The sequence below is a fragment of the Parasteatoda tepidariorum genome, chromosome 3 (assembly GCF_982258835.1).
Source record: "Parasteatoda tepidariorum strain Cologne lab strain chromosome 3, Ptep-v5.0, whole genome shotgun sequence".
Taxonomy (NCBI): Eukaryota; Metazoa; Arthropoda; class Arachnida; order Araneae; family Theridiidae; genus Parasteatoda; species Parasteatoda tepidariorum.
Window position 1 is genome coordinate 107,201,578 of NC_141757.1, and position 18,034 is coordinate 107,219,611.

At 28.6% G+C, this 18,034-nt stretch overlaps 1 protein-coding gene across 8 annotated transcripts in view; it reads left to right on the forward strand.

Moving 5' to 3' along the window:
• The window catches only part of LOC107453971 (TGF-beta receptor type-1), a 755,412-nt gene that overhangs the window by 321,655 nt on the left and 415,723 nt on the right, over positions 1–18,034 (forward strand). For all 8 annotated transcript variants that reach the window (XM_016070992.5, XM_087159876.1, XM_043045483.3 and 5 more), the window contains one exon: positions 14,754–14,838. In XM_016070992.5, coding sequence (XP_015926478.1) covers positions 14,775–14,838 — 64 coding nt within the window. In that variant the 5' untranslated portion in view covers positions 14,754–14,774. The remainder of the gene's footprint in view (positions 1–14,753; positions 14,839–18,034) is intronic.

Below are 18,034 nucleotides of genomic sequence, written 5' to 3' on the forward strand. Positions count from 1 at the left end.
TTTGCTCAGCACAGTCATATAGTTTTTGCGCAGTTTCATAGTCATGTTGCTTTGCGCAGCAGCATAGTAAAAAGTTTTTGCGCAGCCATATAGTTTTTGCGTATATAGTTTTTTCACAGCGATTTTTAAATATATAAAGAGAAATTGGCCCGCGGATTGGCTAGCTGGAGACAAAATTATTGGCTTGGGCACTCCTAGAAATATCGTTTGATATCTTGAAGTATTCTGTTCTATAAGACACCACCGTTTGATTCATTGTCTAAAAGCATCGCAATTTCTATTATCACGTGCACTCCTCACGTCTCAAAAAATTAATTAACATGAGTTTCTGATGAAAAAGGTTTTCATCAACCCAAGACACGCAAATACATATTTACCAGAGCTGTATCTATTGAAATTTTGATTTATTTTTTCGCATCACGTAACTTTATTCCTTCTGAGTTTTTTGGAGTCTTTGGCAAGTCTTAGAAAGTTCTTCCGACCCATTGCTATTTCAATGGCAAGACATCTACTACAATCAATTTCAAGAAAGCATAGGATAGAACTGCTGCACTATGATTATGAGTTTTTATCAAGCAAAAATAAAAAGTCTACGTCATAAAATAACAATGCTTTGAAAAGAAAGAAAAAACTTAAAACGTTGTATTGAATTTTGAGTACGGAGAGACCGTTTTCTAATGTGAAGTTTATGATTAAAGATATGTTGTCTATTGGTGTTAAAGTATAAAAATATTCTGTATTTTTATTTTTGTAGTTAATATACACCTTCAAAATTTGTACTATACACTAAATGAAACTTGGAAAACCTGAATTTAAAGATCCTGCTTAAGAAGCAAACCTAAAATAAGCAAATTAATTGGTACTGACGATGTTCTAAATTTCTAAAATAGGTACAAAAAGTACTTTCTCTGAATACAATTTTTTCCGACGAGTTTGGATTCCTATAAGTATCTAAAACTTAGATGATCCCTATCTCAAAAATATACTGAGCTACCAAGAATTACTTTCTCGTTCATTATTTTCATCTTTTTCTCATTTCGCTAGCCTTTAGAAATTATTCAAGATAATAAAAATAGTTTTGCTCGAAAATATTTATTCAAATCTGACTTCATACATTTGTTTTAATTTTTTTTACGCAATTTAAAACTGTATAATTTTGTAGACAAAATACAAAATTTCATAAAAATTGTCCGAATGGTTTATAAGAGACAAAAGTTAAACTGGTATTCTAGAGTTTTAAATTTTTTAGCCGCATTTGCTCAATTTTTTAAGTAGCGAAGAAAATGACAGAAAAAGGAAAAATTATAGACATGAGTGAGATTTTATTCGATTTCGCGTAAGAAAAATACTTCAAAACAGTTTGTCACTAGTCTATTTTCCTTCATTTTATTTATTTATTTAATGTTTATGTACGCAAACCTTTTTTTTTTTTAAAAACAACACCGTTTTTCTGAAACATATTCATGCTCTTCCTCGAGTTAGTTTCTTTTCTTTAAATATTCATGTTCATGTTAATTTCACCAAAAATGCTTTCGTTAAAAATTATCAAAATAATTTTTTTTTTCAGAAATTTTTAAAATTCGTGAGCAAATTTCAAAATTTATTTAATTTTCATAATACTCAGCAAGAAAAATTTCATATGTTAAGGATTACTATTTGCGAAATAATTATATTGAACACAGGATTGATGATGCGTGTTATACCATAAATCAAACAGGCTGTAGGGTATATTTTCCAAATAAAAAAAAATTGTATCTAGCGAGACTGTTATACTGCTTCACAAATATTTGTTTGGTTTCATCGGGAAAAAAATACGAAAACGGTTCTGAAGAAATATTCATTTTAACTTCAGGCGATTTTTTTTCTCTTTCGAATTACTGAAAGCAACTGAAACATATGTAGCAGAATATTAATACAATTCTTCTTATAAAAACATTGAATAACTTAAATGGTATGAATAAAGATCAGCAATTAATATACTTTCTGGAGGAGACCAGCATAAGAAGTTTATTTCTTGATTATTGTGTTAAACTAATAAATGTCACATAAAAAATAAATTTTTTTTTGTACTTTCTGATAAAATATTGTTATAAAACACTTCCATTTATTCCCTTATATTAATGTATTCCCCTATTTATTTATTTTTCATTTATTTTCTTAAACAAAAAACAACTTAAAAGGGCAACCAAGAGGTGATGTCAAACAAAACCCCTGATTTCTAATATTTATACACTATGTGATAATATGCGTGCTGCTAGTGCTTACTTTTCCTTTGAACTGAGCCGTTAACCTGAAAGTGAAGAATAATAAATTCAAAAGAATTTTTTAGTTATTAATTTAAAGCTGTTTTAGAACAAAACCTATGTCTTCATATAAAACAATGATTTTCAGTGAATAATATGTTATGTTATAATTATTGAGAGTTGGCAATAATTATCCATGACTATTGGTCGAATATTACCCATCCTAAGATTGCGCTGATTATAGAAATGGCTCAAAAAGTCAACATAAAGAAAATCTCTCAGTTCTAGGAACATGATCGACGTTTTTGATTTCTTTTTTATATTTGAAAAGTTCTTGTAACTTTAAATTGTCTGGGATCAATTGAGGGTTATTTATTGATTTAAAGCTGTTTTTCAAAGGCTTTTTCGTCGCATAAAATAATGATTTTCTTTTTGCAAATAATATAATAATTTCATAAATGCTTTCAGTTTGCGTTAATTATTGACAACTAATAGGTTCATTTTAGCTTATTTTTGTAACCAGTGCTCCTCGTGACAGAATCGCAGCGGCACGGCGACATTGACGCAGATGGTTGCTGAGTTCTTGCAGAATGATTTTTCTATTGAAAAGGGAAAATAATTACTTTTCTTCAGAAGGTTACACGTAATATTTGAATCTTGCCATTAGGTAATCTCTTTTTGACGCTCCAAATTTACGCCGATAATATCGTGAATCGATGTATAATGTTCCGATTGTATTTTCGGCAGTTATTGATATTGATGTTCATGTGGATTTTAAATGTCCCGATATATTTCAAACAGTATGGAAAATTCGAATCGTGCATATGCTTTCGGACAATGATTCTAACGAATTTTATGCAGTTATTGCTATTGATTTCTCCATAGTTTTTAAACCCGATACTTTTTATACTATATTATTTATTACAATAACCTAATCTCGAAACGACTCACGTATTTAAGGAGTCCGATTAGCGTGATTTCGTCGTCTATCTTTTTTTCGGCAATTACTACTACGGATTTCATGGTTTTTAATTATTATTTTTACTGTGATGATTATTTACAAAATGCGAAGATAGAAATAATTTGAGATCCCCCCCCCCCAACAAAATTCGAGAATATCATCCATAATATTAGAATAAAAAACTGTTCCATGTTCAATTAAAAAAAATTATATGGGTTTTTTTTTTAGTAAACACAGCGCTTTCATTATTTTAAATTAGTAACATATATGTTTGTTATTATTGAAAGTATCGTGCAGAAAGATATTAGTGCTAAAGAGTTTTGTCGCAGATAGCTCGAAAAATTTCTGCCACAGAGCCAGTACTTCCTATGCAAATTTTTAAAAGAGCGCAAAACGTCAATAACAAAATATAATAATCTTGTGAGAAAAAAAGTGTTTGTGATATGATCTTTTTTAAAAAAAAGTTTTCAAAATTGAGAGATTTATTTATCAATTTTTATTAAGGTCCATTCAGGTGGAAAAATCTCTCCAAATTGATGTTTTTTAGGAAAGTTAATTCCCCCATCAATGTTACTTCTCGGATTTAAAACCCCGATAATTCTTTACTGCAAGATAACATACTTAAATTTAAGTTATAGCTTTGATGCGAGTTAAAGGTACTTAAAATGTGGTCTTAAACTGAGGTTTCGTCAATATGAAGAAAGACTAGTTTTGAAAAATAAAAAGTGTTAGTGATTTTTTTTCTTCTTGAAAATGAATAGATCGTAACAGAAGTAGTAACTCCGACGCTGCATTACCATGGCTCATAAAAATTGGCAAAAAAAATTGAGAATTATTCATCGATTTTATTTATTTTCATCCAGGTGGAAAAATCTTCACAAATTGGCGATTTTTTAAAAAAAAGTCTTAAAAATTTGCAGTATTTTTTCGATTCTTCATTGTAACATTATATACTTAAAAGTTATAACTTTGATGCGAGTTTAAGACTTTTAAACTGTGGCCTTTATTATTATTATTGTCAAAACAACTTCGAAAAAGTCTTTATAAAATTTATCTAGATAAAAAAAATCTCGCTAAATTGTTCTATTTGTTTTTTAAAATTTAGTTGCAAAAATTATACATTTTATAGTTACGTAAAAAGTATTTGAATTTCAGTTTAAACCACTTTGTTATTTTCTTTTGTTGGTGATTACTCAAAACGATAAAGCTAAAAAAGACGACTTTCATACAAATCTAAAAGAAAATGTAAGCAGGTCTTTTTTTGATAAATCTAGTAAATAAAACATAGTTTTACTTATTCTCTACCTACTAAACTACTTTCTCAAATTGTGTTTCCTGTCCAGGATTAATTGTTCTCCCTCTTTCTATTAATTCCACATCTACAAACTTAGCAAACGCTCAAGTTCCTACTAAGAGTTTTTGTATGAACAACAGATTGCGTCATCGAAAGATTACCTTATTTCTACCATTAATCATTTTAATCGGAATCGTTAGGCAAGCAGCGCGTTGATTGCTGGCTCTATCAATTAATCTCGACCATAATGGGACGACTTCCTACTCACTCTTTATCTAGTTATATGAATACATAACGAAATTGGAAGAGGAATGCAACATTTTGAGGCGATGTCATCAAATTATCTGTAGATTGATTGATTGATTGTTCAATTTTGTAATAGAAAACTTCTGTCTGAAAGTATAGTTTAGAAAATTGTGGGTGGATCACTAATGTTGTACAAGAAATACACCAGAACGTTAAGAATGAACATCAGATTTTTAATTTAAACAAATGTTAACAAATAAAAGGTATAACGTTTGGTTTTTAAAATGAATGAAAGTATTTAATAAAAAGAAGAGAGAAAAAAAACATTTCACCTTGTTATGAACAAAGAGCAGATTCAAATCACAACATATAAATCATTAAATCTTCAAAGATAGTACGAGCGTAACTGTGTGTAAAAAAAGTACTACATCTTTAAAATCCATGAAAGAATTGAATTTTGCGTCTAAATTAAAATTCTATTTATTAAAAGGAAACTCACAAAATTATTCAAGAACAAAATATAATAGGGAAGTTACCGTTCTTTTTTTAAATTTAGTTTTTCATTCGATCATTAAAATGAAATCATCTGTAACAGATCATTAGTTACTTTCAAAAAATTTAAAACCGCTATGTGCAGAAACCAAATTGAAAATCGTGGCTTTGCCATTCACGTATCTCTATGTAAACAATTTTTGCAAGGTCAGTGGTACCATCAATTCATGTTTAGAAATATAATAAGGGATTTTTATATTCTTCATTTTGTTTAACGTCAATATTCTAGATTCACGATTCAAACTTAATGGTAAGAATTATATTTCTTAATCAGTTTAAGCATAGTAATTTTAAATTTCCAAAAGTACATAAATGTTATGAAAAATATTAGAAATTAAGAAAGATATTGGACATTCAATAAATTACATTTTAGTAAGCGTAGCTGTCAATTTAAGCAGAGCAGCTTTAAATTACAAAAGTACATAAACCTTATAATAAATATTGGAAAGTATGAAGGATATTGGGCATTTTGACAATGCAGAAAAAACTATTGATTTTTATGTAAATTTTTGTTTCAATTTTGTTTTATTTATTAATGTTATTATATTTATTAATTCTGTGATAATCAAGTCAAAATTGAAAATTTTTCATGGTAATGGCAAGAATTTCTAGCCTTAATTCTGCTTAATTAATTTAAGTTTAATCGAAATCCTAATTCATTAAGTTAATTCCTATATTTACTAGACATATCAGCTATCCAATTCAAAGATTTACTAAAGCCATCAAAGCAAAATTCCACAATTTACAAAAGAATTTAACCTTCCTTTTAACAAAGGTCGGTACATAAAAGTTCTTGAGGACCAAAACAAAACAATTTCTCTTGACAAGAATGATGAAAAATTCAATCTTAATCCAATCCCAATTTGTCCCCTTAACAAAGATGCACTGACGCATTAAACTGATCATTAATCGAGTAAACAAACATAAAACGAACACTGTTATTTTTCAACTCGTACAATCACTAAAGGTGAGAGTGGATTTTAGCAACTTTTTTTAATTTTCTCAACTTTCTCGCTCTAATCGTGCCTTCAAATTACTTATCAGGTTTAGGTCAACAAAGTGAGGGAGAAAATTCGCCAGGCCTTAATAGATCTTCAAACAAATTTAGTGAAGAAGTAACTTACTTAAAGTAAAAGTTACTCGGTGCTCTTCGTGATGAACAGGTAAATGCAAAAACACTATTTTAAGATTCGATGGAGAAATGTGAAGGTAGTTAAGTTCTTGGCATTTTTCTCCTAACTCCTTACTTTGATAGTGCAGCGAAATAAATTGTGTCTGTAAAATCACTTTTTCTCCTTCCCTGATATCAAAAAAATTCTCAAAAAGTAATACATTAATTTAACAAATAATTACATTTCTATTAGCATTCTAGATGTTTTCTGATTAAATCTTTCTTTTTATAAAAACTAAAACTCGTAAATTTTTTCTTCCCTTTTGAATCTTTGCAGAAAGACTTTCTTATAACTTTATCTCTCTAAATTGAAACAAAAATCGCACGTGCCGCCACCGCTACTTTGGGTGTTCAATTTTGTTCTGCTGCTCAAAAACTATCAACCTTACAAACATAAAATTCCAATGGTGTTGTACCAAATCAAGCTGTGTGGGGCGCAAGATCAGTAAAATCACACGCATAAAAATTTCATTTTATATCAATGTAAACAGCGCGTTGCTAGGACAACGTAATTTTAATTATAATACTGTCGCTTTATATATTTGAATGTTAAAGAAATAATGGATGTAAATATTTTTCCTTATTAATAATGTATTTAATAACTGGAATCAATCATGCTTCTAACTATGTATTAACTTGTAAGTAACTGTAGATATTAAATGTTATAGTGTCGTCAATTTACTTTGTATTTATTCATCCTAAGCCGCATACTGTAGGAAGACTAAGCACCTTCCTTTACAGCTGTACTGACAGCACAGATTTACGTAACAGATAGACATAAAAATAACATAAAAGCATTTAAAAAAATTAATATATATATATATATATATATATATATATATATATATATATATATATATATATGTAATACAAAAATAATAAATACTTTTGTATTAATAAAAGAATTAAAATTCTTTCCGTTTCATAAAATATCTTTGTTAAAGAGTAAGCGTAGAGCTATTCTATTTTGGGAATTCAAGGTTGAAAACATACCATTGAATAATAATTAGATTTATATTTCAAAGGAAGTTATTTTTAGATTTTTGTCCCTCTTTCACTTCATATTAGGAAGCATTAAATGATTTGCCATAATGCGTAGAGTTACAAAGGTATGTACGACTGGAACCTAATTACACCAATCTCTGTACTATTTAAAGCGGGAGCGAAGGTTTTCGCATGTCTCTTGCTATCAGCAATAACATATATATCTTTATATAATATAAGAAGAGAGTGAAATGATAACAAATAGCCAATCACAGAACACTTGCAGTTAGTAACGCACAAAACAGCCAATTAAAATTGAGAACGCGTGTGTGTAAAGGTAATAATTTTTAATAATTCAGTGTGTGTCTAGCTAGGCTAGAAATGGGGATTTGAAAGAAGAAAAAGAATAATCCAGTTTTTCCTTTTTTATTTCAATATTGTTTTGGTTGTCATCAGCATAAAATTAAAAAAAGTCGTAAAGGTATTGTTTTCCTTTAAATATTTTTGTATCCCTAATTTAAAGTTACTTTCCAGTACTGCTATTATTAGCGAAAATATTAAATTACGGTTGTATACTCATCAAATTTGTTTGGACAATATAATGTTATAAAAATATAAATGTTATTTTAAAAAATTATTACTTCGAAATATCACTTCTGTTCACCAAGAGATCTAAATGTTTATAATACTAATAGATAGTAATATTTGGACGTGAAAAGTAGAGGCACAAACGTAAGCAAACAGAATTCCTTTTAGTATATGTATATGTTAAGGGAATAATTTTAACTTTAGTAGAAAAACTGTTTTCTGCCAATAAAAGACAATTATTGAGAAACAATCATCGGGGTTAGTGAGCGGCAGCAAACAGGGGGCTTAGGCCGCTAGTATGTACATTAAAAAAATTAAAAAAAACATTTGTTTAAAATATAAACAACAAGACATCAACACGGCTTATATCATTTCCAATACTACCTTAAAATCAAAGACCCAGTTTCAAAAATGAAAAAATAAAAAAAACTCTCGGACGTTTCAAGTTGTTTGCTCTTTTTAATTTTTTTCTTGATCTCGTTGTAATGTTTTTCCGGAATGCTCATGTTAGCTGGATATTTTTAGGACTTTGCAGTATGTAGAAATGTGTACAGGAAGTACAATGAATTAAAGAAAAAATAGTTTACAATAAAACTGTTTATTTCGTATTAAAAAAAAAATACTATGTGGATCCGCTCTACAGACAGCAGTAATGCAACCATCGAGTTAAAATTTGTCGCACTACAAGGACCTTATTTAATTATAAACTTAACAAGTTTTTTTTCCTTCTAAATTCCAAGTTTTTTGAAAGTTATTGCACTTTTAAACGCTTTTTGTGTTTTTTTTCCAAATTTGTTTGCTTTAAATTTTGACCATTTATCCATTGTTATAGGAAAAAAATTATTTTTCTCACGAGGGAACTTTATTTTATTAGCTCCCGTTTTAGTTGATGTCGACTAAAAGTAACATGATATAGATTGATATTGATAGAGAGAGAGCGATTATTAGAGAAAAAGATTGATAGAAAGTCATTTGAAGTCAATGGACATAACTCATAGCATTCGTATTGACATTTTTAGAAATAAAATAATTTAGTATAAAAGAGATAAAAACTATTATCCATTTGGACTGTTATCAAGTCGTTATTGAGTCATAATTACTCCATATATTTCTTTTAATGGAGTCTTATAATCTATGTTCATTAGGTTAATTTTTTCAAGTACAAATGATTATTTTCCAACTCCAAGTATTCAGTAATTTTTTTTTACAATTTGCATATTCACAGAATGTTCATCTGTAAAACTACAATAATTGTATATTTTGCTAACAAACTTCTTTCTCCGCTGCACTTCGGCTTTCATTGACCCAGGGGAAGGGGCGAAACCTGGTAGTACCCAGTATTACCTTGAGAGCAGAGGTTAGCAAAATGAAACAGTAAGCTGCTACTATTGGACAAAATCCTTATCGTCCGTAATAAAACAGCACTAATTTTGGCACAATCGAGATATTTGATGTTACCTCTGTCTCCCCTAATCATGTTAAAATAATTGTGTGATGCACTAAATAAAAATTGAGGAATTTAATAGGAAATGATTCTAAGTGATATTTTCGAGAGAAGAAATTGAAATTTCTTAGACAAAAGGTTTTGTTGTATTTAACTGCTAAGATGCAAAACATTTCATAACATTTTCGCTTCATTCATGCAAAACATTTCGTTTCAGCAAAACATTTTATAAAGTGTTGCCAAATTAAAGGCTTAAAGTTTGAAAAATTTTGTTCATTGATGTAAACATTTTAAAAGCTTCGCACACGAAATGGCTGAAGCAAATTGACATTTTGTGTATGCATTTAAATTAGTTTCATGCAGTGGTGGGGCAAAATTGCTTTATCTAATTCAATAAACCGAGAATCACGCTCTGAAACATAAATTTTTCGACCACTAGAAGGCCATTACAGAGAGAGGAGCGTTGCCATGTCGGTAACTGAACTAAATCCCCAATTCAATTAATTTTGGATATTTCAGTGGATGAAGGCTTCAAAACTGAAGACAGTTTTTGTGTGCTTCTGATGTGGAAGGTTATACAAAGGCAATTTCTAACAAAGCCTTTCTTTTGACAACAAGTTAAAAAACCAATATTGCTAACACTACTTTCAAATGAACATTATGAATTTATATATTTCGCCAGAGGGCAGCTTATGGGCAGAAAATGAAAGAAAAGTATCTTATTTCATTTCGAACTCTACATTGAAAATACTGAATTAAAAAAAATCTGAATATTTATCTTCACTCCATATCTCATAATACATCCCGTTCATAATTTAAATATATTTTACGATATTCTGTTTATAGTTGGGTGTGGTTTGTTTTGCATGTTTGCCGGTAGTTTTATAAGTATATAGCTTAAGTTATTTGACTGTTATAAAGTTATTTCTTCAACTACTTACTTATAGAATAAGTTCCATAGATGAGACAGCAATCAATATAAAAATTGTGATAAAAGTTTTCAATTTTCTCTTCGCTTGTTTACGATTTTATTCTGCTCTTATTATCTCCTTTTATTTTTATTTATTTTTTATTTTTAATACCGCATTTAATTTTTGTTTAACTAAAAATATTCAACATAAGATTTCAGATTTTCGTGACAATTTATTTTTTACTAAATTATTCGCTATCTTTATCAATATAAATTCCAAATACTTTTTCTTTAAAAAAAATACATGCCTAAAATTAATTGATTTGTTTTATAAAAACTTAGAAAAATTATTTATCTATTGATAACTGTGTTATTCGAGGTACTGTTACGGTATTAAAAAAACTAATTTTGTGACGGTGTGATGTTTAAAATTTAAAAAATACTTAAAAAGAGATTTAATTTTTTCGCAACGTATTTACTATAATTTCGTTATATACAAAGAGAAAAAATGAGTTGGTATTCAGCCGAGAGAAGTATATTCCTCATTTAATGGAGTAAAATAACTGTCAACACTTTCTCACCATTTCCATTTAAATTATCGAAAAAGATTTTACGAATATAATATTGATGTAAATAATACATAAAAAGTAAATGAACGTCATTTGATTTTAATGATTGTCATTTAGTTTTCGGGAATATAATATGAATTAAATGACAGTCTTTTGTTGGTCTCCAAATAAAACTGATTTAATTTCTTGTAATGGGAATTGAGAAGTGAAAATCATTGCCAAGAAAGGATCCTTTTAGTGTGCGGTGCTCTTTTCTTTCACAAACTTGTAATTAGGATTGCCGAAAATGTCTGCGTTAACGTAATTGTTCTTAAATATGGTTTTGTTAAAAAACATTTATTAATATAAATGCCCAAAAAACGTTTGAAAACTATTTTAGCTTGTTGTGTTATACTATAATTTATCGCAAGATATGAAATTTTAAAAATGTAAGAAAAAAAAACCTTTTTTTACAAATAAGAAATATAAGCCGAAAATATTTTTACTGTTTTGAGAGCACTGCTCTGTTTGCTTTTCTTCATAAACTCTATGAATATTGTTTAAGTATCCAAAAAATTATTTTAATTTATGTTTGAACCTTAATATGTTAAATGAAATTTTAATATCACGAAAATGATTCGTGAAAAATCGACAAACAATCATTCACATCCGCTATGATTAATTGTGGTAATATATAAAGATGAGTTCGGGCTCATTTTTGGAAGCCTGAGCGCGACGGAATTTAATCCGTGCCCACCAGATTCCGAGATACATAGGATTATTTATAGCCCGAGGCTAGATATATACCGAATAAAAGCCACATTTTGTGGTCTCGTCACTTTTGATGTCTAAGCAAAGGAAATTAATCATTAAAATGTGTTTTGTCACTCACCTTCAAAAGAATAGCGAAGAGAAAAATTTTAAACTGAAGGTAAAAAAAGAAGTGTCAGCAAGAGCAGACATTCAATTTTTTTAACCTTTATAAGATTCCCTATCAGAAACCATCTTTGTAAACCATTAAGTTTAAGCATTTATTTTTATTTCCCTCTTCTACTTTATCTATTTCATTATGCTATGATGTCTTAGTAAAGTAGTGAAAAAGTAAAGCAAAAAACAATTTTACCATGACTCTGAACCATCCCGAATTTTTTTTTAGTAAACGAAAAGGCTTTCGGGCTTCATTTGAGCCAGTCTCATCTCTTATAGGCACCAATGTTATAGTGTCAATAGGCAACTCTGATATAGAGGTACCGTGATAACACTAAAGCAGGGAGTACTCAAAACTTATACCTACGTCGTAGAACAGTCATAGTTCCTGAAGTATAATTTATGTTTGTAGCAGAACTGCTTTCTACTTCTGCTTTACTAATAGCTCATCCCCAAGTTGCATTGAACATTTTGTATGGTATTATAAGTTTGTTTGTTTTTTAATATCGTTAGCATATTTTAATCTTTTCAGGTTCCTTTTATTTGCAAATTTAGTCGGCAAAATAAATGTATTCGTCTTTTAAAAAAAGTATTGCTAATTAAACTAGTAAGAGCAGTTTGTTTGTTTTTGACAGTGCCCGCAAAACAATTGTAATTATCAAAATCCTGCGGAATATTGCAGTTTTCAAAGTGTGGTTGTGGAACATTTTAATTATCCTAATCCTATTGCAGAACAATGCAAATATCAACAAAGTATTGTTGTATAACAGGGTAATTATCAAAGTCCTAATAGAGATCATTGCAAATATCAGTCTTGTAGTAGAAAATTATGTAGTTATCAAAGGCTTGGTGCAGAACATTGTAATTATCAAAGCCTTGTTGCAAAATATAAAATTTAGCAAATTCCTGTTGCTGTAATTATCTCAGTTCTGCTGCAGAATAATGCAATTATCAAATTCCTGATACAGAGTAATCTAATTATCAAAGTCCTGTTGCAGTACAAACAGAATAATTCTGTTCCTGCGTATAACAATAAGTTGTTACAAATAATAATATAATATTGTTACAAAGTAATACCAGCTACTTCATATTCGACTAAACGTGAAAAATTTAAGGAAAAATACTTTTAAATCGTGTAAGAAGTAGTTAAAAGAATTTCTGCCGAGAATAAAAAAGAGTTGTAAAGTAGACACACAACTTGCGCAATACTTAAAAAAGATTGTTCCAAAATCTTGCAAGCCTAGACCAGTTTTTAGCGAAACACAAATTCAGAAATAAAAACTTATTTTCTCAAGATCAAATAGACCCTATCTGATACACTTTATAAAATTGCAAATATCAAACAAAGAATTTTGTAACTGCTACGTCTTGCAATATACCTCTCTTTCAAGAAGATGAATATGAGAAAAGGAATGGAAAATGAAATGATATCTTAAATTTATTTTTCACTTTTCTCAAAGCAATTGTATTTCAGAAATGTTACGCCATGAAACATTCTTATTCATGGAGTGAAAACAGAAATGTATTCTCTGATATAAATTTAGTTTGTGTTATAGTACCATAATTCTTTATTATTTTTCCTTTTTCAAATATACTTTCTGAAGAAGAACAGGAATTTTTTTTAATAGCTTGCTGGCGTGAAATATATACAATTTAATTCTAATTTCTTTAAAAAAAATACTAGGGTGATTTTATTTTAACTCTAATAAGTTTTCTATTTGCATCGATACAATGTAAGTAACTGCCATTTGTTTTCTGAGCATCGGAAATTATTGCGAATTGATTACGTTTTGGGAAAATATTTTTTTTATATTTTAAACTAAATAAAATATATTATATTTAATTTCTGTTTCGTTTCATAAATTTTATGAAGAATATTTTAAATAAAAATATATTTCAAAAAAAAATAATCATATATAATTTGCGAGGAAGATGAGAGGGTTATAATTTTGTATGCTTTTGCTTGTGCTTGCAATAAAAAAAATTTATTATTATGTGTCCTCGTAACCTTTAAGAAGGTTGAAAATACACGCAAAACTAAATTATATAATGTAGGTTATAATAAAAAAAATTACAAAAAATGGTTCCAGTAAGGAATGTGATTACCACTATCTGCATCAACTTTCCATATAGAACCCCGAAATTGAGAAAGATGATCCGGCGTGGAGTAACCCTTGTTCCAATATATGTAATGACCGGTGGTGCTTAACCTGCTGGGGTTGTCCCAAACATTCTCTCTCGGATTCAGGTCTGGAGAACCGGCATTCAGCAAAAAATTTTCAAATTCTCGACATGATGCCGTCTTTGTGACTGCACGTTTCTTCCCATTGAAATGATATTACAAACTATTTAACTATACTCATACATGCTTCTTTCAACGTCATGGGGTCATTAACCTGATACCTTTCCAGATCGTCTTTGGTTATGATGTTCACTATCTTGGACTGTAAAAATTAGGTGACACGCATAAGCAAATATGCAAGCAAATTTTTGGCTGTCTGGGAAGTTGGATGACTTGGACCCTTCATGTCTTTGTAAAAGGCACTGTTACAGGTATGAGTACTGGAGTGTACTTTGAGACATATCTCTTCTTTTTAAAGTTCAAATTTAAGGTTCTGACTTCACTTTGAATGGATGATAGCGTGCCGTCACAAAGGCATCATCATGCTGCAAAATTTTGAAATGTGCAGATTTCCGCCGGCTGGAGTGGCAGTACTGATCTCCAGACCTAAATGCGTCAATGTAATTTATTAAAATCATCATAACATTAGAGAGAGAATTGTTTTTTTTTTGACAGTAATTATTCTGAAATTGTAAAACATTTTATAATGCTGAAAAAAAACATTTTATCTGAAAATTTTCATTGTTTTTTTATGTATTTTTAGGGGAAGTCAAGGATAACAAATATGGTTTACCGTAAAATGGAAGCTCCAACTGATGTACCAACAACAACGGAATTCATTTTTAAAGGTACCTGATTTATTTCTGTTTTAAAATCATTCGAATGGCATTTTAAGTTCATTCGACCCACACAGTATTTACTTCTATTTTGGTTAGTGTCACACACACAGGAAATTCGGTACAACATATTTAAATGGATAATATTACGACTGAAACATGATGTTATCTAAGAAAATAAATTCATCTACCCCGAAATTTTATCCTATATTTTATCCCTACAGTATATGTTTATGCCATTGGTTCGCATAGGTACGTTTTGCGACAAACCAATACAACACCACGCAATACCTTTATTTGCTTCGCAACCCAAGAGACAAAAAAAATAATAGAGAATCAATATAAAAGAGAATATAATATATAATAGAGAATCAAAATAATAAAATCAATATAAAAGAGACAAAAAAAAATTCTGATTATATAAATTGTAAGCACATTGTAAGGTATGATTTATGTAAATTGTAATTTATGTAAATGATTTATATAACACACAAAAGCACAAAAGTTATGTACACAGAAATATCTTTAAATTTATTCACTTTGAAAATATTTCCAATTTAAAAAAAAAACGCATTTAGCGTATTTCTTTTTTATATTGTTTATGTTGCTTACATTGATTTTTTTTTTATGAAAATAAAAATAAAATTTTAATATAAAAATATTTTTAATATAAGAGCAATAATTTCCATTAAAATTGTAATCTTTATATTATGAAACAGTTACTCTATTCCAAATAATGATTATTTTCTACTAAAAAACCAATACTTTATATTAAGTTAGGCATGCTTTTTCCTATAAAATGCATACTTTACACTAAGCAGTGCATGATTTCAGCATTAAACAGATACTTCATATTAAATAATGCATATTTTCCATTTTAAATTATAAATTTTACTCCAAAAGTGATGATTTAGCTTGATAAATACAATATTAGAAAGCACTATTTTCACTAATATAAATGTGAGCTGATGACATGTGATCGCGTGAGCTGATGACAAGAGTATATGTTTTTTAAATTTCATGTATTTTTTATTTGTATAAGATTTTTAATTTTTTCTTAAATCCTCCTTTCAATATTTTCCTTTTATCTTTGTTTAGTTCTTAATCATCTTTATTAATATAATAATTAATTCAATTTGTGTATATATATATATATATATATATATATATATATATATATATATATATATATATATATATATATATATATATATATATATATATGCATGCGTGGGCATGCGCTGCACACGCATGTGTATGTTAGATAAGAATTTAATAGTGTAAACTTCTATATAGAGTACGATCCGTGTAAAATAGAATAAAAACATTATTGAAAAGTTTTAATTTTTTTACTGTCATAGTCATTAAAATTACAATAGTTTCATTTAATTAAATATTTATATAATCTGTTTTTCTTTTAAGCATAGCTGTTTCCAAATAAAGACTCAGCTATATTTTCGAATGAATCAGCCTTAAATATGTGCTTGTGTGAATTTCCTACATCCCCAGAGCATATGCGAAAGGATAAATTGTGTTCCTCTTTTTTATAGTTGAGCTATTTTTACAACATTTCTGGTAACGCGAAAACATTACGTTAAAGAATTTTGTTAAACATAAAGTGCGTAAAAGAGCCAGAAAAGAACACTTTATTCAGAAAATTTTTGCACCCGGGCGAATTTACTTCGTTTTTATGTCCAGGATAGAGGTTGAAGATGCAAACATATTGCGTGGTTTTATGAATCTAAAAATAGTTGCAATAATTGTTGCTGTTGCTTGATATAAAGTTTATCCTTATTTAAATACATGAGCAATGTATATTACTTAATGGAAAATTTACCGCAGTTTCTTGTATAACAAAAGAGAAAAACCTTTCCTTTGGATTTTAATAATCGTATTATGGTAAAAACGAATTCCTGACTTTCGCTGTTGCGTTAGAAAATGTTATTTTTTATGGTGGTGTGGTTAAGATAAGAATAAAGGCACATAAGTTATTAAAATTGCGCGAATCATTCTAATTTATTGAAGATGTTATTAAATGTTTTTTAAAAGCATTTAATTGTGTATGAATCGAAGGTTATTTTTAATATAGCTTTGTCGTAGCCTTTTTAAATAGTATAGCAGTAAATATTAACAATTTTGTAATTTTTTAAAATATATTTATAAAGTAATTAATTTGTTAACTACTTATACCCCTGGTAGAGGAAACACTGCATCACGGATTTGGAAATTATTACAGCATCTTCTGCTTTAATTTTAAATTTCATCTCAGAATTTAAAATAAAAGTTTACTCATAGGAGAAACATGAAAACCCTTTTCAATTCCTAAACCTCTTCAATTACTATCTTTCCAATTTGCAAATACATGTGCTTAAAAAAATTGAGTCTAAAAAAATCTAATTCTTTTTTTTTAAATATCTGAAAATTTGTGGGGGAAAAAATTTGTTATTAATTTCTAAAATATCTCTGGTTGGTTGAAATACTCTTTACTGAAAAAGATATATTTGTAAGCATATTAATCGAAATTGTAAAGGTTTATTTTCATCATAATTTTATTCAGATAAATCCTTTCAGATTTATAAAATTCCTAACATAATTTTTGAATTTAAACACACAACAATAGAAGATGTCATTTAAGGCGAATATTTCAAAAGAGGATCTGAATAAAATACGATTTACGAGCTCTTCCGATTTATATTTCACGCCATATTCTTCGTTTTATGGAAGCACGTTTATTCAATATACATCATTCTTTGAAATCCATCGTCCTGACCCCGATATAAAACAAAATTAGATTCTTCCGTCGAGGATTATACCATTACACATAGTACAAGTTCTCATTTTAGAATACAATTATGTTCTGAAAACAAATAATAAGCTATTCGAATTTTATTGTCGTGTTTGTAGTTGCTTTGTTGATAAAATGCAGATTTAACCCACTGACGGTTCTGCATGTAAAAAATCGTTATTTAACCTGCAATCTTCTCTACATAGCAAAACCGGTTTTGCATATTATTGGATAAGAAGATAGTGCATAGGGGAGAACTCCAAATTTTGTCCATTTGCTAAACCGCGAGTGATTAACTGAAAGCGATTAACTTATTTACAACACTAAATGCAGAATTGTTAAAATGCATAGTGAACATAGAATCTTTACAATTAAAATCTGATTGTTTATGTGTACATTTTTTACTCAAATATGCAATTCTAA